This window comes from Anser anser (genome assembly GCF_964211835.1).
Source record: "Anser anser genome assembly, chromosome: 2".
In the NCBI taxonomy this organism is placed as follows: Eukaryota; Metazoa; Chordata; class Aves; order Anseriformes; family Anatidae; genus Anser; species Anser anser.
This window is the reverse complement of record NC_139721.1, coordinates 240487-262835: the sequence shown is the minus strand read 5'-3', so window position 1 is coordinate 262835 and position 22349 is coordinate 240487. Positions and strand designations below refer to the sequence as shown.

Below are 22349 nucleotides of genomic sequence, written 5' to 3'. Positions count from 1 at the left end.
GTATTAAGGATCACAAGATCGGTGATAGAGTAGAAGAAAGGGAGGGGATGGTAGTATGGGAAGTAGTACTGAAGTTCTTCTCTTCCCTATCCTTCAGCGTCAGCAGGTGCTCTCTATTTTCTGCCTCCTCTCCTTTACTCTGTTCTCTTCCTGTCTTTCTGATCATTTTGTTTCCTCGCAGCTTATTCAGTATAATAGGGCCAGCTCCAGAATGGAGGGTGACTGCGCTATGCTGTCTCCGCCAGTGGCCCAGGATAGCCGGGACTCCTCCCCAGAAACAGCTGCAGGCCTGATCAACAGACGTGTGCCTGGCCTTCCCCAGGACCCTGCATCACCCAACCAGTGTGCAAGTGGGGCAGAAAAGCCCCAGCTAGACAAGCAGGATCCCACGGGTTGTCCCCTGTCCCAGGACCAGATGCCAAAGACGCCAGAGCAAGAGTGTATGATCGACTCTCAGCCAATCCTCTTCAGTGAGAACCCCTTTGTGGTGGCTAACCGAAAGGGGAAAGCAGCAGGCAAGGCTTGTCTGGGGGGCCCACCCCTGGGCTATGGCAGGGAGGGAGTGCTGAAGACCAACCTTTACTTCAAGGCAAGCAGTCCCATGGCATGCTGTGTGTGGCATGCAATCACACAGTTAAAGCCACCTGCCTCCTACTAAACCACTGCGCATGCCCTGGGCCCCAGATGCCAGGCAGCACGAGGCCTGTGCAGGGGCTGGTCCCATCTAACATACGTGCTTCTGTGTGCAGTGGCAGTCATTCACTGACAGTCAGTGAATTGTCCTCCAGCCACTAATGAACCCCAGTTATTGCCAAGTATGCATGCTGCTAAGCCCCTCTTTGTGAGGAGGCAGTGATGTAAGGACTGGGGAGGACCTTCTCTTCCCCCCTCCCTCCCCAACTCCACCAGTGTCTCTGTGGGCAGGCAAAAATCAGGAGCAGTAGTGTTCCTTGTCTACAGTAGTTGTGAGAGCAGGAATTTGGCAGGGCTTGTAGAAGAAGGATAATGGTGTCACACGTTTGTATCTGGGCCTGAACAAACACAGACATTTTTAGACCCCTGAAAGCTAAGAGGCAGTGCAGCTGACATAGTTAATCTACAGCCCAGGAGCATGCTGTTCCTTGAAGTGACATGTTTCGATATATCTAGGCTTTCAGTCTTCAAGGGAGAGCTTTGCTTTTCACTGTGGAAAATCTGTTTGTATTTAGCTTCTTTATTGCTGCACAGCAAACGAATAGCTGAGCAAGGAGGACTAGGCCCAAAAACTTGCGTGCTCCAGATTAGCACCACACCCACTTCCCTTCTTCCTTTCTGAGCCTTTTGGGAGATCCAAAGAGCAAGAGAAGCAAAATAACACTAGGCAAACACCATACCGCACCCAATACACGCACACACACACACACACAGAAGGAAACAAAACAAAACAACACCTAGCTATAGTTTCCTTAGATGTTTATAGCCTAGTTCCTTGGTGACAATTTGTTTTTCACGTATGTGTAGGCATTTTAAGAATAGGACAAGGCATGCAGTGGAATCTCTGTAACCTCTCAGTATATTCAAAGTCTGTGGTATGGACATAATAGAAATATATCCACCTTCAGAGTTAATGATTCAAAAAAGTAGGGGTTACAAAGCACTGGCCCTTTTTGAAGGCAGGTTTTATGCCAGATCAGCTATCATCAGTCTGGAGGTGGGTGTCACAGTTAGCTTGAGCTAATCTAATTCCACATTGCTGCTGAAAGGGATTGATTCCCCTTGTCTGTATGTTCTCCTCCTGTGTGCTGACACCAGAATTGTGTGTCAGCTGCGTTAGGGAGTTTAAGTATTTTCTTTTCAGAATTAGTTTTTTGTAGAACAGCTCCCTCCTTGATGGATTGGTAGGCTGTGTGTTGTCGCACAAGGGAAGGGTTGGACAGAGGTACTAAGAAGCAGGGTGAGTGAGAGTGTAGCAGTGGCATGGAAGTAGATGTGTTGAGACTGCCACATCTCTGTCACTAGAGTGCTAAGAAGAATCAGATGTTTTCTGTTCTTCAATATAGACCTCAGATTACATCTCCTGGCTTGGTCAGTAGAAATACAGTTGCCCAAGGCTGACCTGAATCCAGTTAACAGGATTGACTAGTACATGAGTATGCTATTAATTGCAAAAGCCTAAATTTACTTAAACAATTGTCTAAATCCCAAATACCTTGTTTCCATCTTTAGGCATCTAAAATACTTTTCAAATCATGCTCCTTATTCATGTGCACAGTATGGTAATTATCGGGGGCTCTGCTGTCTTGTTGCAGCTGTTGGGGCTGGCTGTAGGCTGGCTCTCAGCCAGAGCATTGCTGGCCATAGGCTCCTGCAGAGGGGGTGAGAGCCTTGTCTTTCCTATGCTCGTCTGCTCATAAAGGGTCTACAGTGGATGTGGCTGGGGATGAATCTTGTCTCCTTTCAGTTGGGAGTGGCTTTTGTTGCTTGGTGTCTGTACAACACAATGTCTGTCTAAACTGTGGTCCAGCCTGTTGAGGGCTAACAGGAAGTTAGGGGGAGAAGATTCCAGGAATGTCTTACAAGGCAGAAGGCTTCAACCTAATTCAGTTGGCCTTGCAAGGCATTTTGATGTGATCTGAGTTCTAATGTTCAATGTAATTCCCTTGCTATTTCTAGTACTTTTTGCAAGTTTCTGCCACGTAACAACTGTCATTGGACCAATGCTAACTCTAGTTTCTTGCGGTGAAGTGGCCAGTAGCTGGCATCAGGCTGGATATCAGTGTTCTCCCTTGCCTCCTGGTGTCACTGCAAAGGGAGATACGTGGACATTGCTGCTGTACGGTAACTATGTTTGTCTTCTCTCTTGCAGGCTCCTGCGAGCGAGTCTGGGACAGGAATTTCCCGGAGGGAAACCCCCTATTCTCCTAGTAACCAGCAGGTGAGACTGCACCCAGGACTGGCAATGTGGGGAAGGGCAGGCTGGCATGTGTCCAGGAAAAGACAGCACCAGGGCAGAAAGGCAGAAGAAGCCAAGGTTAATTTCTGTATTTCAGAGTGATACCTTTGTGGTGGTGAAATATCCACCACAGGAGGCATCTAGAGAGCTAGGGAAAGAGCTCTGCTTTTTCAAAATATCTCAGAGACGTAAGAATATAATTAGCTAGTCATAAACTCAGTGGAGAGTTATTGCTCTGAGGGTTAATTTAATTCTTAGGGTAATGAGCCGGGGGAGTACCTAGAGTGACTACAAAATGATAGTTGTCTTATCTTTTTTGAGAATGGCCTCACCAATGCTTTACATGAGACTGTATTAAATTATGTCAATTGGTACTTTAGAAGAAATGGAGAAGTCAGGATTTGGAGAATCATCTCATGTCTGTAAACCATCGCTACCTGGTCTCCCAGACTTATCCCTAGTTTTGTCTGTGACTCTGCTGGCAACCCACATTATCTCTTCAGAAGAAAATCAAATCTGCAGCAGACAGTTATAGGTTAGCCTACGTTTAGGGAATGATTTTCTAAAACACTTTGGTTAGAGGCTAGTTTTCAATCTGAAATGTGGGGTGTTTTTTTTTTTGTCTTAATTTCATGCAACTTTTGATGTTTGACAGCATTATTTATCCTTGCAAACTCTTCTTACCCATATCAGCTATGATCTTTTCTTTTAAATCTTTCAAAGTCTTTGATTTCACTTTTCATCCTGTGGCAGTAGGTTTCGCAAGTTAAGCCTTTTGAAATGAGACCACTCTTTTTGAAAGTGGATTTTGAAATTTTCCCTTTACAGGCATTACGTGTAATTGTATTTTGTAATAAGAGGTTGTGGTGGTTTTACTCAGCTGGGCAGCTGAGCTCCACCACAACTGCTCTCTCACTCACCTTTCTCAAAGGGAAAGGGGGAGAAAATACAGTAGAAAGGTCTCAAGGGCTGAGATAAGGACAGGGAGATCACTCAACAGTTATCGTCACAGGCAAAACAGTCAGCATAGAGACATTAATGAAATGTATTACCTATTACTAACAAGCTAGAGCAGTGAGAAACAAACAAACAAAACTACAAACACCTTCCCCCATCCACCCTCTTTTACATCATCCCCCTGAGTGGCACAGGGGAATGGGGAATCGGGGACTGTGGTCAGTCCATAACAGTTAGTCTCTGACGCTCCTTCACAGTCACTCTCTTCCCCTGCTCCAGCATGGGGTTCCTCCCACGGGATGCTGTCCTTCCTGAACTGATCCTGCATGGGCTTCCCACAGGCAGCAGCTCTTCAAGAACTGCTCTGATATGGGTCTGCACCATGGGCTCCATCCATCAGGAGCAAAATACTCCAACATGGGTCCCCCATGGGCAACATCTCCCCCCAGATCACCTCCTCCTGCATGGACTCCTCTCCACAGGCTGCAACTCCAGCCCAGGGCCTGTTCCGGCAGGGGATCGCCACAGGCCACAGCCTCCTCCAGGCCACATCCACCTGCTCCACCGGGGGCTCCTCCACGGGCTGCAGCATGGAGATCTGCTCCGTGTGGGACCCATGGGCTGCAGGGGGACAGCCTGCTCCACCAGGGGCCTCTCCTCGGGCCGCAGGGGAACTGCTGCTGCATGCCTGGAGCACCTCCTGCCCTCCTGCTGCACTGACCGTGGTGTCTGCAGGGTTGGTTCTTACTCCTGCTGTTGTGCAGCAGTTTTTTCTGTTTCTTAAGTCTACTCTCACGGAGGCGCAAACAGCATTGCTTACTGACTTGGCTCTGGCTAGCAGCAGGTCCCTTTGCAGCTGGCTGAAATTGGCCCTTGTCTAACACGGAGCAGCTTCCAGATTCTTCTCGCAGAGGTCACTCCTGCAGCCCCCGCATACCAAAATCTTACCACGTAAATCCAATACAGAGCTGTAATGAGTTGAAAATGGTACTGTGTACTCTGTTCTTACTCCTTTTGCATCTGTTGCATTCCTTTTGGAGTATGACTGCATTCCTACTATTCAGACCCAGCAGCTAACAGATCTTTGGCTTAGTCATATCAGCAACCTGAGCTTGACAAAAGCTATCTACTTTTTTGCTTTGTTAATTTTTAGCCCGCTCAATGAGGTGAATCACATCATCTTGGGGTGAGGTGACCATTAACACTGACAAAGGAGAAGGGTCAGGACCACATGGCTAGGGGTAGCAAATACAACTGTGGAGCTGTAGTGAGCAATAGCTCACTCCATCTTCTGTTGCCTCCGTAGCCTATCTTGCATCTTCCTTGATTCTTAGATCCTTTGATATCAAGTGAGCACCAGATACACAGTAAGATTGGAAAAAGATACTATTCGTTAAAGTAATGGTATTTCAATGCATTCTGTTTCAGCTCCATATGTTTGTTTATTTGCTTTTTTGACAGCAGATCCTCAGAGGTGTATTTTGGGCAGTTTACCTGCCAGTTTTCTTTGAGATTAAGGTCTTTTTATCAAGAAGTATTCTTGGGGTGAAGATGATACTCCTCATTCGGAAAGAAATCTAGATATTGCCAGCAATGTGCACTTGCAGCCCAGAAAGCCAACCATATCCTGGGCTACATCAAAAGAAGCATGACCAGCAGGTTGAGGGAGGTGATTCTCCCCCTCTACTCTGCTCTTGTGAGACCCCATATGGAGTACTGTGTTCAGCTCTGGGACCCCCAGCACAAGAAGGACATGGACATACTGGAACGAGTCCAGAGATGATCAGAGGACTTAGAGCACTTCTCATATGAAGAAAGGCTGAGAGAGCTGGGGATGTTCAGCCCGGAGAAGAGAAGGCTCCGGGGACACCTCCTTGCAGCCTTTCAAAACTTAAAGGGGGTCTTAATAAAAAGATGGAGAAGGACTCTTTGCTTGGGTAGATAATGATAGGACAAGGGGGAACGATCTTAAACTAAAAGAGGATAGATTTAGACTAGACATTAGGAGGAAAATCTTCACTGTAAGGTAGTGAGGCACGGGAACAGGTTGCCTGGAGAAGTTCATCCCTGGAGGTGTTGAAGGCCAGGCTGGATGGGGCCTTGGCCAACCTGATCACCTGAGTGGGTGACTTCCCTGCCTACGGCAGGGGGCTTGGAGTTAGATGATCCTTAAGGTCCCTTCCAACCCAAACCATTCTATGATTCTGTGATATTAATTTACTCTGAATTTAAAGAACATCCGCTCTCAGTTAAAAAACAAGCACAGGTCTCAAAGGGTGGCCCTGTATCTGCTCACAGAGTGATTTAGGGTGGAAGGAACCTCTGGACTAAGACTCTGCTTGGAATAGACCCGATTAGATCAGGTTACTGAGGTCCATGTCCACTCAAATTCTGAACACCTTCAGAGACGGACAGTCCACATCTTTCTAGACACCATCTCCAAAGTTTCAATGTTTGAGTACCGTCACTGTGAGTTTGTTGTTTTGGGTGGCTTTTTCTTGGTTTGGTTTGGGTTGGGTTTTTTTGAATTAAATTAGCATTTGGCTAGAATGTCCCTAGTTCCAACATGTCATGGGCAGCTTTTGTGATACCCCTGATGCTTTTTGTTACTGACTCAGGTTCTTGAAGATGTTTTGGTGTCACAGTTAGTGAAGCATTAGTCTTGCTAGTGGTACTCTCCACCTGTGTTATGTACATGAGCTTTCTGTCACAATTACATGATTTAATACTTTTTGAATCAAAGCCTTGTACAGCAGTCTCCTGCATGTCAGGTAAGATTATATCTGGTAGATTTAGTTCTCTTTGGACAGTGAATGTTACACAAAATGGAACAGGTCCCCCGGATGATACTGAAGGACATAAGGCAATTACTAGCCTTGTGGCTTGCACGTTTTCTGGGATTTCAGGAGACTGACCTTCAGGTTGTTGCTCCAAAGTAGAAATTCCAAGAAATGGCATCGCTAATTGTTTGTCTCCATCTATTTTTAATGTAAATTCATTGTTTTTGACATCTTGTAGTCAAACCAGAATTTACAGGCTTATTTCAGAGCTCAGAGAATTATTCGGAGAAGTCAAGTCCTTTGTCCAGAGGCTGGCGTCGTGATGGTATCGCCTGGCCTTGAGTTCTGCCAGCTTCTCATGGGGAGCAAGCAAGGTGGGGGAAGGAAGGATCTGTTTGTGGTGGGGTTGGATGTATGTACAGGGGACAGCAGTGGGGCTTCCTCCACAGCAGGCAGCAAGGACCTGCGGGGGGCACTGACATCTCTGGGTAACTGCAGTCTCTGTGCTGGGAAAGGTACTTGTCTCAGCCTCTCATGCAGGAACCCTGGTATCTTCATTTTCTCTCCATTTTCTCCCCTGGCGATCCTCTGGCGTTACCTCTCTCCAGACACCTGCAGCCACTCGGCCTGCTCACCTGTCAGGCAGGGAGACCCGCTTCGTAAGTGCCTGTTGGTGTGCAGTGTGTGCTGCTGCTCTGTGCTGCTCTCACCCGGCACCGCTGCTCGTCTCATCTTCCGCCAGCTCTGTGCTCCCCAGCTCTTGGTCTTGGTGTGCACCGCGGGCTCAATGCAGAGAGCAGTGCCCAGAGCAGCCAGCCAAGGCATGAGAGGCTTTTTCCACTAGATACTGATGATATGGCATCTGGGAATGCTTTCTGGCAGAGAAGCTGTGGTGCTGATGGCTTTGCTCGAGTGCAGTAGCAAGTGCAGAGTGCCGGGGATGTAAACAAGGGCCAGGATCAGCTGAGCTGGAGCAGAAGAGGAGAGGGTGGGGGTCAATGCATGGAGATGCACAGAGAGCTGTGAGTGCCTTCTCACATCACAGAGGAACTAGGAGCAGTTCCTCTTGTGGGAGGGCTCTGGACATGGGCTCCCCACCTGAGGAAGGCATTTCAGGGGTTGATACAGGACTTAAGATTTTTTTCTGGTATGGGGAGAGGGGTGTGGGTAACGAGTTTTATATCTTTTTTTTTTGTATGGAGCAGGGTTAGCTAAAGGGTTCTGGCTTGGTCTTCACATTTACACCTTTATTTCTGTTTTCAGGCTTCCATTAATTTCATTGCATCACAGGATGATAGTAAATCAGTAAGTACATCTGTTACGAGACTTTGTTGTAATGTCCCTATGCGTTCTGCAGTGCGTAGAGCTTACCTGTTCCTTCTGTGTGTGCTTACTTTCAGCCGTGTAAGTTTCAATGTTGCCTCATGTACTCTCCTTCAGTCCTCCGTTATACGTCAAGTTTATACAAATGCACTTAAATATTCGTAATTTGATAACTTGATGCAAATGTTCTTGCAGTTTTTATTCCTGTTTATACTTGCAGCTTTCACTCGTGTTTTTTGCTGGCTTATTCAAGTTCTGCTCCTAATCTCTTCAGTATGTGATGTTTTGTTCACTTCCACACAACAACCAGCAGTGATGGCATCTAGGTCAAATCTCAGACTTTTATGTCCACTCTTTGCTCCTATCTGTGTCTGCATTTCTAATTGGAGGCCTGGCTGGTTCTCTGTTCATTTGCGCCTCCGGCTTTTGCCAGTACTCATTTATCACTGATGTTTCCCAACTGCATCTCCCATTCATGATGCATACATTCTCCCAGCTCCGACATACTTGTGCCGTACCCCTCTGACCATTGTAGCTGCCACTTTTATGGCAGATTCTTCCTTGTGACCTGGGCTTTCTCTTTGTTGTTCCTGTTATCACCTTGACTTGTCTGAATCTCTTTGCCTGTACAAAGTACTTGTACCAGAGGCATTGCTTGGTGTTTGGTGTTTGCTTCAGTAGCTCAATTGAATTGAACTACTTGAATTGAGTAGAATTGAGCTCAGGTGCATGGATTTGTCTTATTCACTTGCATGCCAGAGACACATTGCTCCCCAAACTTCTCACCTCTCTTCTCTCTCTCTATTCCTCTGCTTTTTCCTCTACTATGTGATATTGACACAAGCAGACCAAACCAGGTGTCATTCAGCCTCTGTCTCGAGTGCGTCAAAATGCTGCCTCACATAATTCGGAGGACAGGGACAGCCCCAATCCCTTCCAGCAACCTGAGCCGTGCTCCAGTATCCAGAACTCTGTAAGTGGCCTGCAGTTCTTTCTTACTAAGCTTGTCCTAGGCTGCTCTAGTGCCACTTTTCCTGATGGGTAGGCTGAACACAGCCTCCCAGTGGTGTCTGTGTAGTTTAAAGATCATGTGCCTTAGCTAAAGCTGGTTTTGAATTTGCATCAGACTGGATGCCCTGATTAAGAACCCGTACTCTACAAGTAGAGTAATAGTCAATGTGTCCTGTTCAGTTTTCTAACGTGAAAGAGCCTCACCAGCCTGCCTTGTGTCTTCACTTATCCATTCAAAAATCTTGCATTGTTGAAACTGAATTGTGGCTGAAATCCTCACAGCAGTTAGTTTTAAATCCTTATTTATGAACTGTTGCATTCTGTTGAGGCATAAATCATTCAGAACCCTTTTCTGTCAATGTCTTGCATCTTGGAGCAAAAGCCAATGTCATCTCACTGATAGTAAGTTTTTTGATTTGCAAAATAATTGTTTTTCAAAGACTATTTTTATCTGGGATGTATGTTGATGGGAGAGAAAGATTAGCTATAATTAGCTATTAGCTTATTTTGGTCTTTGCCTTGGTAAGAATTGACATGACTTGTGTACCTGTAATATAGCTCTTCCCTTTTATTGAAACCTATATGAAATTATAGCAAATTACAGACATTTCTCTGAATAAGTGAAGGGAAAATTTGAGATCAAAGTCTATTCTTCTCCAGATTATTGATCCCTGAGTGGGTTGCCACTGGTTTAGGAGGCTATGACCATTAGCCTTGAAGTGTGCAGAACTATGGACTGGTCATTTTAGAAGCAGAAGCACAATAGCCACTGGGGGAAAAAAAAAAAAAAAGTAGAATGAGACTGATAGATCCCTTCCCACGAGGAAGTCTCATTTAGTCAGAAATACTAGATAAAGCCAGGGCTTATCTTCCATTTTTAGTAGACTAAAATTGGCTAATTCAGTTCTAAGTAAGGGTCAGTCAACTGTATATCTGCTGTATTCCAGTGTCCAAAGCCCATTGATTCAAATAAGTGCATTCTAGTTGAATTGGTTGGAAATCCTTAAGGATCAAGAGAGTAGTCTGACGCCTTGGCCAAGAGATCAGTCACAAAATTCTGGTGAAGTCAGTGTGGATCTGTACCACCAGAAGTATCAGTCCTCCACCATCCAAGAAATAAAATGGGGCTATGTTACATGTGCTGCATTATACAGTGTCCACTGCTCACCTTGCTGTACAAGGCTGCCGTAGCTGTCCCTTCTGTATTCCAGGCTTTGCACGCTGAGGATTTTGCAGTGTTTCCCTCGTTTTCTGTTTGTTTTTGTTGGTGGTGGTGGTTTTTTATAAATCTGTGATTCTTTTTATATTCTGTATTTGTCCCTTTAGCCAAAGCCACCTTCACCACCCTCTCCTGACGAGATTCCCATCAATGTCAAGCAAGCATACAAGACCTTTGCAGCAGTACCCTTGTCACACCCTCTGCTCGAGACACAGGTAACTAGTGCTGACTGGGGTGAATGTTGCCCGAACAGTGGAACACACAGAAGATAAAACATTGCAAGTGAGCACGGGAAGTGTGAGGATAGGAAGGAGGTAGCAACTTGTTTACCCCAAAGAAATATGCTGTGTGTGATGTTGAGGATGAACTAGGTTCATGAGTTAGATGTCTTGACTCATCTTGTACACAGATGATTTCTCAAGTTCTAGCTGCTGTATCATGGTTTAGGAAGCAATTACTGATCCTGAAGTAGCTCACCTTGTATTTTGTACTACTAAATTCAATTCTTTTCATCCTCCTCAAAGCAACCTATCATTCCAGGATGCTATTCCAAACCTTTTTGAATTTTAACAGTACTTATCTCCATTCTGTGGAGTGGATGAATGAAATAAAGTGCAGAGACCTTTGACAACTCTGCATTTCTGCGAATCTGTGTTCTGGTCTTCTTTGTCATTCATCAACTTTTTTCATGCCTCCATGGTTTCTGATTCTAATTTGGCAATGCAAATGTTAACCAAGATTGGTCACGAAACTGATGTTTGTAGTCTCAAGACTACAGATCTTTGCAGTTCTTTGTTTAAAAAATTATATTATCAAATGAGGGTATTAGATTAATCCTCATTGCAGCTGTTCCATTATACTTTTTTCCATTTATTTTCATGTTGTATTTTCATCCTTGAATATTTGTCCTGGAGCTTTTTACAGTGCTTAAATTAGACTGGTGGCTCTGCTTCTCAAATTGTTTTTGCCTGCTTCTTGATTCTGACAAGATATTGGCTATCTTTTAGACATAAATGTCCACCTAGTCAAACAAGTCAATTAAAAAAAGATGCTTGTCAGACTTTGAGTTTCTTGGGTCTTTTCATTCAGAATTCTTGAACAGTGATCTGCAGGGGTGAGATTTTTGATAACTCTTGGCAGTTCTCATTTTACCCTTACAGTTTCTGATTTCTGGTATACGGATGGATTTTGTGGATCAATTTCTTCTTTTCCCTGTAATTCTACTCTTCCAATATGCTGTTATTTTATTCTGCTAAATAAGAATTTCTTTTCTTCCTGATAGTGAAATTTCCACTTCTTAGAAGTAAATTTTACGTAGTTATATCTTTGATTTAAAGAAAATCTCCATCTTAAGCTAAGCCTTCTGCTCCTGTTTGGTTCACTGATTTCCCTGTAAGTTTCAGTTTCTGCCCTTTTAAAATCAAAAATTTTTGTCACCATCTGTTTCTGTTTATCCCTCAATTAACTTAAATCCTCTTTGCCCACTACTCAGAATTGCTAAGTCTGAAGCAGCCTTGCCTTGTGTTAATTCTGTGACTGTTCTGTGAACCAGTTCATCAGCTGATGTCCCTGACTGCTGCTGTTTTATATTGCATCATTGACACTTAGTTGTGGGCGAGGAGTGATGATAGAAAACCCTCTGTCCAGAGTGTGCCCACTTCTCTGTATCCTTAGGAATTGCCTGGTCAGACCAGCACAGAGAAACCCAAAACTGCCCCAGAGGTGAATTCTGGTGACTGGAGCAGGAACTAGGAGAGGGACTCAAAGAGGATTCAGGCTTTCGGGACTGTGGATGTGGAGACAGGATCCCAGTGCGGGCACACACTGAAGGGCTGGGGAGGAGGAGGAGGGTGTGGGTATGGAGCATGTGAGTGGGGTGAGCACGCACAGGGCATGCATTCAGGGTGGTATGGGAAGAGAGCCTTGGCTTGGTCGCTCTGTGGACAGTGCTGGTGCATCTCCCACAGGTGCCGATGCCAAGTGGACTGCACAGCCCTGAACAGCGATCCTTCCGTGAGAGGCAGAAGTATTTTGAAGTTGAGGTTAAGCAGCAGCAGATGGATAAGCCTCCCAAGCGTGTTTCCTTGGTAGGAGAGGATGACCTGAAGAAAATGAAGGAAGAAGAAGGTATGCTTCAATCTGTGCAGGGAAATTTGGCCTGTTAAGTGAATCCTACCTCTATGGGAGGCATGAGATAGCACACACACCAGGAATCCAAGACCTGCAAAAGCGTGTGGGTGGTTATTAAAAACGCATGGTAACTGCTTGACATATGTGAACTTTAATGAGTTTATTGGCTGCTCCACTGTTACTGTGTAAAACACAATCTCTGATCAGGACAACTCTGAGTACAAGAATTAAAAAAAAAAAATCCTGGGGAAGAGAAATCTCACAGTGAAGATTGTCCAGATAATAAATGAAATTTTAGCTTACTCAAGAAGAAATATCCCAGTAAAATACTTAAAAATCATATATTACACCCTCTGGATCTCTGCAATTCTAGCAGTTACCCAAAGATTTCTGCTGTTCTGTGCTCCCACTGCCAGCAAACTACAGCTTTAGAAATTTCTAAATCTTGTCATAAAGATCCCTAGTCATGTTTTGAATTAGGCACGCTTACTTGCACAAGTGTTCCACTTGCATTTTCTTATTTTAAAAGCATTTAATAAAAGAGGCCAAGCATCGTTATTACTTTGCAGTTACAGTAGATTGGTCAGAACACCTGCCTGCAGAGAGTAGCCTATTCACAGACCCCTTTTGTCCCTGTTCCTCTTGGGTCCTGTGCAGCTACCTGCCTGCCTAATGGTTCCCTTTGACTCAGTGCCAGGAGGAGGGGTTTCCTCAGCACTCCAGTCCTGGTTTCGGCTGTGATAGAGTTAATTTTCTTCCTAGTAGCTGGTACGGTGCTGTGTTTTGGATTTAGGATGAGAATAATGCTTAAACATACTAATATTTTAGTTGCCACAGAGCAGTGCTTACACTTAGTAAGGGACTTTTCAGCTTCTCATGCTGTCATGCCAGTGAGGAGGATGGAGGTGCACAAGAAGCTGCGAGGGGACACAGCCAGGGCACCTGGCCCAAACTGACCAAAGGGATATCCCATATGATGTCATGTGGAACAATAAAATGGGGGGCGGGGGTTGTTGCTGCTCAGGGAGTGTCTGGGCATCAGTCAGTGGTGGTTCTGCATCACTTTTTTTGTATATTCTAGTATTCTCTCTCATCCCACTGTGTGTGGGAAGTGAGTAAATGGCTGTGTGGTGCTTAGCTGCCTGCTGGGTTAAACTACGGTAAGCCTCTAGGAGTGGAGGCTTATTGACTAGGGAGGGCAGGACTGAGGGAATGCAGTAGAGCTCGTTACATCTGAAACATTAGTGGAGTGGAGGAGAAACAAAGGAAATGGTGAAGAGCACAGACTTGAAGGGATGATGAGCATAAGTTCCTGCCCAGAGGCTTCATCCCTGTGGGGTTTTAGTGAGTGCCTTGTGGTGTAAGATGAGTCTGTATTATTTTGACAGCTCGAAAGCTGCAGCAGAAACATACCCTTCTGTTGGAAGAAGAAGTGGAAGAGGATGAGATGATAAAACAAGTGCCTGAGATGAGCATGCAGTCCAGTGTCATCATTGAAGGAGTTGAGTACAAAATTGAGAGACTAAATGGAAGGAGCATCCAACCTCCAGGAACTCGGTAAGACAAGGCTGCTAGCTCAGTGCCACCTACATGTGTCAGAGGTGTCTCAGCATCAGTAATTTTCAGGGAAGAGGGCTGGACATTACCTCAGCTTCAACATAAAACCACACAGTATGGAGTTTTGTTTTTCCAGCTCTTTCTTTTCAGAAGAATACCTTCTTCAGCTCTGTGCTTTGGTATGTAGAGCCATTAATTTTTGGTAATAGCTAACTTGTGATAAGCCTTGGTGCTGGACCTAGCTTTGATTTTTTAGGGTATTGATTCCTGGTTCTCCTGGACTTGTTCTCCATGTTGTTTTGATGTTGTTTTCTCATTCTTGGGCACAGAGCTGGGGAATGAGAAAAGGCTTCTCATAAAACTTCAAATAAAAATAAGGCTGCACTAAATAGAATAAAACTAGAATAAAACTGCAGCACCCACCTTTGGATTTGTCCTTATCTGACTTAATGTACCTGAACTTATTCAAAGCATTTGTCACTGTCCTCCGTGATATCCTTGTCTCTGAGTTGGACACACATGGATTTGACAGATGGACAGCTCAGTGGGTAAGGAATTGGCTGGATGGTCGCACTGAAAGAGTTGTAGTCAATGGCTCAGTGTCCAGGTGGAGATCAGTAACAAATGGTGTTCCTCGGGGGTCAGTATTGGGACCAGCACTATTTAACATCCTTGTTGGCAACACAGACAGTGAGATCACAGAATCACAGAATCGTCTAGGTTGGAAGAGACCTCCAAGATCACCTAGTCCAACCTCTGACCTAACACTAACAAGTCCTCCACTAAACCATATCACTAAGTTCAACATCTAAACATCTCTTAAAGACCTCCAGGGATGGTGACTCAGCCACTTCCCTGGGCAGCCCATTCCAATGCCTAACAGTCCTTTCAGTAAAGAAGTTCTTCCTAATATCCATCCCAAACCTCCCCTGGTAAAACTTTAGCCCATTCCCCCTCGTCCTGTCACCAGGCACGTGGGAGTATAGACCAACCCCCACCTCGCTACAGCCTCCTTTAAGGTACCTATAGAGAGCAATAAGGTCGCCCCTGAGCCTCCTCTTCCCCAGGCTGAACAAGCCCAGCTCCCTCAGCCGCTCCTCATAAGACTTGTTCTCCAGACCCCTCACCAGCTTCGTTGCCCTTCTCTGGACTCTCTCGAGCACCTCCATGTCCTTCTTGTAGCGAGGAGCCCGAAACTGAACACAGCACTCAAGGTGTGGCCTCACCAGAGCTGAGTACAGGGGGACAATCACTTCCCTAGCCCTGCTGCCCACACCGTTTCTGATATAAGCCAGGATGCTGTTGGCCTTCTTGGCCACCTGAGCACACTGCTGGCTCATATTCAGCCGACTATCAATCAGTACTCCCAGGTCCTTCTCTGCCAGGCAGCTTTCCAACCACTCATCTCCCAGCCTGTAGCTCTGCTTGGGGTTGTTGCGCCCCAAGTGCAGGACCCAGCATTTGGCCTTGTTGAATTTCATACAGTTGGCCTCAGCCCATCGGTCCAGCCTATCCAGATCCTCCTGCAGAGCCTTCCTACCCTCAAGCAGATCGACACACGCACCTAACTTGGTGTCATCTGCAAACTTACTGAGGGTGCACTCAATCCCCTCACCCAGATCATCGATAAAGATATTAAGGAGGACTGGCCCCAGTACTGAGCCCTGGGGGACTCCACTAGTGACCGGCCTCCAACTGGATTTGACTCCATTCACCACAACTCTTTGGGCCCAGCTATCCAGCCAGTTTTTAACCCAACGAAGCGTACACCAGTCCAAGCCACGAGCAGCCAGTTTCTTGAGGAGAATGCTGTGGGAAACGGTATCAAAAGCCTTACTGAAGTCAAGGTAGACCACATCCACAGCCTTTCCCTCATCCACTAAGCGTGTCACTTTGTTATAGAAGGAGATCAGGTTCGTCAAGCAGGACCTGCCTTTCATAAACCCATGCTGACTGGGCCTGATCACCTGGTTGCCCTGTAAGTGCCACGTGATGGCACTCAAGATAATCTGCTCCATGAGCTTCCCTGGCACTGAGGTCAAACTAACATGCCTGTAGTTCCCCGGGTCTACCCTCCGGCCCTTCTTGTAGATGGGCGTCACGAGAGATCGAGTGCACCCTCAACAAGTTTGCTGATGACACCAGGCTGTGTGGTGTGATCAGCATACTGGAGGGAAGGAATGCCATCCAGAGGGACCTTGACAGGCTCGAGAGGTATGTCTAGTGAACTTCATGAGAATCAACAAGGCCAAGTGCAAGGACAAGAAGGACACAAAAGTATTAGAACAAGTGCAAGGTCCTGTGTCTGGGCCAGGGCAATCCCAAGCACAAATACAGGCTGAGTGAAGAATGGATTGAGAGCAGCCCTGAGGAGAAGGACCTGGGGTTGCTGGTGGATGAGAAGCTCGACATGAGCCAGCAATGTGCGCTCACAGCCCAGAAAACCAACCATGTCCTGGGCTACATCAAAAGCAGGTCGAGGGAAGTGATTCTTCCTGCTACTCTGCTCTCATGAGACCTCACCTAGAGTACTGTGTTCAGTGCTGGGACCCCCAGCATAAGAAGGACACAGAAGTATTAGAATGAGTCCAGAGGAAGGCCACAAAGATGATCAAGGGGCTGGAGCACCTCTCTTACAAAGGCAGGCTGAGGGAGCTGGGGTTGTTCAGCCTGGAGAAGACCTTATAACAACCTTCTAATACCTAAAGGGGGCTACAGGAAAGCTGGGGAGGAACTCTTTGTCAGGGAGTGGAGCGACAGGACAAGGAATAATGGCTTTAAACTAGAAGAGGGTAGGTTTACATTAGATCTAAGGACGAAACTCTTTACTATGCGAGTGGTGAGGCTGTGGAACAGGTTGTCCAGTGGTTGTGGACGCCCCATCCCTGGAAGTATTTAAGGCCATGTTGGATGGGGCTTTGAAGAACCTGGTCTAGTGGAAGGTGTCCCTGCCCATTTTGTGTGGGGTGAGGGTGGGCAGGAGTTGGAATTAGATGATCTTTAAGGTCCCTTCCAAGGTCCTAGGTGACCCTGCTTGAGCAGGGGGGTTGGTCTAGGTGATCTCCGGAGGTCCTTTCCAACCTCAACCATTCTCTGCTCTGCTCTCGTGAGACCCCATCTGGAGTGCTGTGTTCAGCCCTGTGGTCCACAGCACAAGAAGGACACAAAAGTATTAGAACAAGTCCAGACGAGGGCCACAAAGATGATCAAGGGTCTGGAGCACATCTCCTGTGAAGACAGGATGAGAGAGTTGGGGTTGTTCAGCTGGGAAAAGAAAAGGCTCCAGAAAGATTCTATAACAACTTTCCAATATCTAAAGGGGGCTTACAGGAAAGCTGGGGAGGGATTCTTTGTCAGGGAGTGTAGTGATAGGACAAGGAGTAATGGCTTTAAGCTAGGAGAAGGTAGATTAAGATTAGATATAAGAAAAATTCTTTAATCTGAGGGTTGTGAGGCCCTGGAACAGGTTGCCCAGAGAAGCTGTGGATGCCCCATCCCTGGAAGCGCTCAAGGCTGGGTTGGGTGGGGCTTTGAGCAACCTGGTCTAGTGGGAGGTGTCCTTGACCATGGCAGGGGCGTTGGAATTAGATCATCTTTAAGATCCCTTCCAACCAAAACCATTCTGATTCTATGGCTTTCTCTTCTGAGTCTGTGTTACAGATGTTCTTTTTTTCCCAAACACTTTTTTTGGGGGTCAGTTTTACAGAGGCTGAAAACACTCATCTTGGGGTTTTTTTGAGTCTTATTTCTCTCCATTGTTCCTATCCAGTCTCTGTTGAGCAACTTCTCACATGATGAATGCACTGAGAACCTTCCACCTTCTGTGCTGCCCTTAGCCTATTACTCGTCAACTCTAAAGGACAGCAGCCAAATGCACACCAGCTGCTTGGTTTGATACGAAGGCCTACTTATCCCTGCTTTTTTCATACTGAAATGTGGGAGGCTAGAGAAGAGTAAGCCTGGTTCCATCAGATTGCTTTGCTCAGTCAGCAGTGATTTTAACAGTGGAAGGCTCTGAGAATGTGTTCAGCTTCAAGCTTACAGTGCTTATCTGTGTAAGAATAGGCAACTGCTTATATAAGACTTTTGATTCATGCTTGTACAAAGTAGAGGTAATGGAATAGGCTGAATGTGTGCATCTTGAATTTTTTTTCTTGTCATGCTGAAACAGAAACTGGAATTTAATAAAAATAAACTTGAGCAGTAACAATAAGGGCTCAAACATTTAATAAGCTTTCTGACTGCCAGCTGAGCTGCAGTGACTGGGGGCATGTGCTTAACCTCTGGAAAGCAGTGCTGTGTGACCTACAGTTCAGCCTGACATGCAGCAATTTGGTTATGAGCATAAATCCTCAGTGTGTCGAGCAGAGTGTGCATAGAGTGGCTGCACTGAGAATCATGGCTCTGAGATCTCACAGGATTTGTCCCTAGCCCAGACATGCATTCACTTACAACTCAGGAGGATTGATCGTCCTTTGTTAACGTTTATGCATATCGAGCATCAGCAAACGAAAAAGCTGGAAGCAGCCATTCGATGTACATGATGGGGCTGCCCATTGTGTAAAGGGAGCTGGAAAGAGCCAGACTAGGGCAAGGCAAGAACTGGTCAGCAAGCACAATGTATTACATTTGAAGAGTGTGTGTGTTAGTGGAGGGGGCATGGCTGACTTCCAAATCACAGAATCACAGAATTGTAGGGGTTGGAAGGGACCTCAAGAGATCATCGGGTCCAACCCACCTGCCAAAGCAGGTTCCCTAGAGTGGGTTGCCCAGGTAGGCGTCCAGATGGGCCTTGAATATCTCCAGAGAAGGAGACTCCACAACCTCCCTGGGCAGCCTGTCCCAGTGCTCCGTCACCCTCACCGTGAAGAAGTTCTTTCGCATGTTGGTGCAGAACTTCCTGTGCTCCATTTTTTGGCCATTGCCCCTTTTCCTATCCCCACAAACCACTGAAAAGATGTTGGCCAAAATGAGGAAAATGAATTCTGAACATAGAGAACATGAATAGTTATGAAATCAACAAGGAAATGCTTGCAGCAATGGAGAAAAAGCTGTTCTGCAAAAGCATTAAGGGTTGTGTCTTCAAACTGAACTAATTACTGCATTCTAGAGCTTGGATATTCTGAACACTCATTGGATATGCCAGCCTGCGATACTGTTAGCTGACATGCTTTTTTGGTCTAGGTCCTCAGAGTTTAATGAGAACAACAGCTCACAGAGGAATTCACTGGAAGAGGCAATGAAGCCTGAACAGAGAACCAACTCTATATCTGGGTAAGTAGATGAGCAATATCCTCTGCGTAGAAACTGCCAGATGACAGAGCAGGTGACTCCTACTTTTTAGCAAATACAGGGTGTGAAAGGAAGAATTTTGTGGAGAAGGGAAATTGATCGGAACCAACTTCTTAGCAGAAGTTTAATTTTGTGTCCTCCTTCCATCTCCCAAGATGATATCCTTGGACCTAGTTGTGGTACAGAACAGTTGATTGTGGATGTTGATCATCACGTTTCACCTTCAGAAGAGCAGACAGAGTTGTACTGAACCAGGCCTGCCTGTTTCTCACTGCTTTTCTCTCTCTGCCAAGGCTGAGTCCATTAAATCTTGGAGCAGGGGATCCAGTGGCACCTGTGCGGACAGCCAAAGCTGAACGGCGACACCAGGAGCGATTGCGAATGCAGAGTCCTGAGCTCCTGAGCAGTCAAGAGAAGGAGCTTTCTCCAGCAGAACGTCGTGCTCTGGAGGCAGAGAAACGAGCAATGTGGAGGGCAGCACGGTGAGACAGATGAACTGTCACTATTCTCTTCACTACGCTAGTTCAGGGAAAGGGGAGCTGCTGCATGTCTTGGAATCCATGGTGTTAAAAATGGAAAACAAAGAAACCTCCCTATGTCATAAGCTGGGAGAGGTTGTAGTTGCACTTTGATTCTGTCAAACAGTGCAAAGCATCTACTGCTTGGCTGAGCTCATCTGCTTCTGACAGCTACATGAGTGAGATGTCTCATAGTTCAACAGTGCTCATACAGTCATGAAGACTGAGTTTTATAAAATACACAACTCAAACAGCTTTATGTGATGGTGACTGTATCTCTTTCCTCTCAGCACACAGTTCCCCCCCTCTTTTGTAACACGTGGGGAAAGATAGTATTTATCAAAGCTGTGAGGTGACACATTCAAAATGAAAAACAGAAAGAGCATTTCACATATTCAGTGTTGCTAAACTGGTAGACTCGCTGAAGCCAAGAAATGAGCAACATGAGGACGTTCTTATCCTCACAAACTTCCATGAGCTGTGAAAGAGTGATTAAAAATTTGTTTTGAAAGAGGTCTTCCTACCTCAGATCTTTAGATTGGAGGCTAGTCCAGACCCTTACTGTGTAATATAATTCCTTTCAAGAATTAGTCAAGCTGCTGCTGTAACAAATTATTTTTCTTCCCTGAATGCTCCTGTAACAGGCACTCAGATGATAACTGCAGCAGTCTTTCTGGGGGGTTGAGTGAGAACTTTTAGAAGAACACGACTGCTAGCAACTCATCGTTGCCAGACTGCTAGATAGGATGTTGGAGGGATTACTGTGAGTTGTACCACCTAGCAATATCAGTGTTTGTGGTTAGATTTGGATGATAATGGTGCTGCCTTCTTCTGAGGCTCTGAGGATGAAGAAATGTATAGTGGAATTATCAATGATGAGAGCTGACTACTTATGCTTATCTAGGGTTTTGATGGTACACATCTTCCCATTGTTACTTGATCATATAACAGATCTATCTGGTTATAGTTTTGCTGAGCTGGGCTCAACTGATGTTCACAGTACCAGGGCTCTTGTCTTTCAGGAAGAATTTTCTTAGCATGCTCCAGCTCCATTGCCTTAGATAATCCCTTTGGTCTGTCTCAGATTATTTTTTTTCCTGGAGCATTGCCTTAATTTCAGTGCACTACCCTGCAGTGTCAGAAAGCTGATCAAGTCACTGGAAAGCCTACCTGTTACACAAAACCTTAATTTGGAAGAAAATGATTTCTGTCTTCTTGTAGCATGTTATACCTTTGAAGCTGGCCCTGCTTTGAGCAGCTTTAATGTCAGATGACCTCCAGAGGTCCCTTCCAATCTGAGTGAATCTATACTCAACAATCTCTCCTTCACGTGCACCCCAGACATGGGGGTGTCTACATACAGGTACAGCGATGAGTCAGGATCTCACCACACTGTGCTCTGGCAGGATTGTTTCCTTCCTGTGCTATTGTCTCATCCTCCAGATACTATGGGATTCTGTCTGCTACTCTGACTTACTGAATGTTCTGCTGTATTTGGCATCACACTCCTGTTCTAGTTGTTGTAGTTCCCATGGCTTCTGTGTCATGACTTGTCAGGAGGCATCGTTTGCAAATGGCAGTTCTGTATTTTCACATTAAGGCAGGAACAACCCTTTTACAAAAATACTGACACATGGAAGAAAGTTTATGAACAATGCCTGCCATAATAGAGGCATTGTCATTGTATTATAGGGCTAGAAACTGGGCAGGTGTTGTAGAACCAATATGTGGTTACAAACCATAGTGCATCCAGGCCTGGGGCCCCCAGCACAAGAAGGGTGTGGATCTGTTCAAGCAGGTCCAGAGGAGGGCCGTGAAGATGATCAGAGGGCTGGAGCACCTCTCCTATGAAGCCAGGCTGAAGGAGCTGCAGATGTTCAGCCTGAAGAAGAGAAGGCTTCACAGAGACTTCAGCTTTTCAGTACTTAAAGGAGGCTTATAAAAAACATGGAATGCAACCTTTTGCTTGGGCAGAAAATAATAGGACAAAAGGGTTTTAAACTAAAAGAGGGGAGGCTTAGATTAAGTGTTAGAAGGAAATTCTTCACTCAGGGGTGGTAAGGCATTGGAACAGGTTGCCCAGAGAAGTTGTGGATGGAGGTGTTCAAGACCAGGCTGGATGAGGCTCTGGGCAACCTGGTCTAGTCGGTGGCATTTCTACCCACATCAGGGGGGTTGGAACTAGATGGTCTTTAAGGTCGCTTCCAACCCAAGCCAATCTATGGTTCTATGCTTGATTCTATGATTTTATCTCCCTCATGCCTCCACTTCCCATGCATATTTCCTCATACACTGGAGCAGGCTGTATTAGCTCCGATTACTCCTAAGCCTAAACATTAACATGTCCAGGTAATTCTATAATAAAAGCCTTGTTTATGGTGGATATAAAGTGGAGGAACATGACATTGCATGTTCAAACATTTGAAAACATAGACATTACAAGGATTCTGCCATGTCACAGAATGTACATCACTTGCCTCAGGAGTCTGTGTTCTTACATGATCTTGTTACTGTTGCTAGCAGATAAAGAAATCTGAAAAATGCTGGGAATAAACAACTTTTCTTTTTTTCTTTTTTTTTTTTAACTGATCACATAATTTGCTCCTATAACATTACCATACACCTGCTGA

At 45.6% G+C, this 22349-nt stretch overlaps 1 protein-coding gene across 19 annotated transcripts in view; it reads left to right on the top strand.

Annotated features, from left to right (window-relative positions):
• Positions 1-22349, top strand: part of SCRIB (scribble planar cell polarity protein) — a 118568-nt gene that overhangs the window by 83059 nt on the left and 13160 nt on the right. For 10 of the 19 annotated variants that reach the window (XM_083826317.1, XM_083826303.1, XM_083826321.1 and 7 more), the window contains 8 exons: positions 2846-2914; positions 7933-7974; positions 8837-8965; positions 10330-10437; positions 12190-12349; positions 13741-13909; positions 19094-19183; positions 19495-19683. In XM_083826317.1, coding sequence (XP_083682443.1) covers positions 2846-2914; positions 7933-7974; positions 8837-8965; positions 10330-10437; positions 12190-12349; positions 13741-13909; positions 19094-19183; positions 19495-19683 — 956 coding nt within the window. The remainder of the gene's footprint in view (positions 1-2845; positions 2915-7932; positions 7975-8836; positions 8966-10329; positions 10438-12189; positions 12350-13740; positions 13910-19093; positions 19184-19494; positions 19684-22349) is intronic. The other 9 variants (XM_083826310.1, XM_083826304.1, XM_083826311.1 and 6 more) reach the window with 2 other exon arrangements.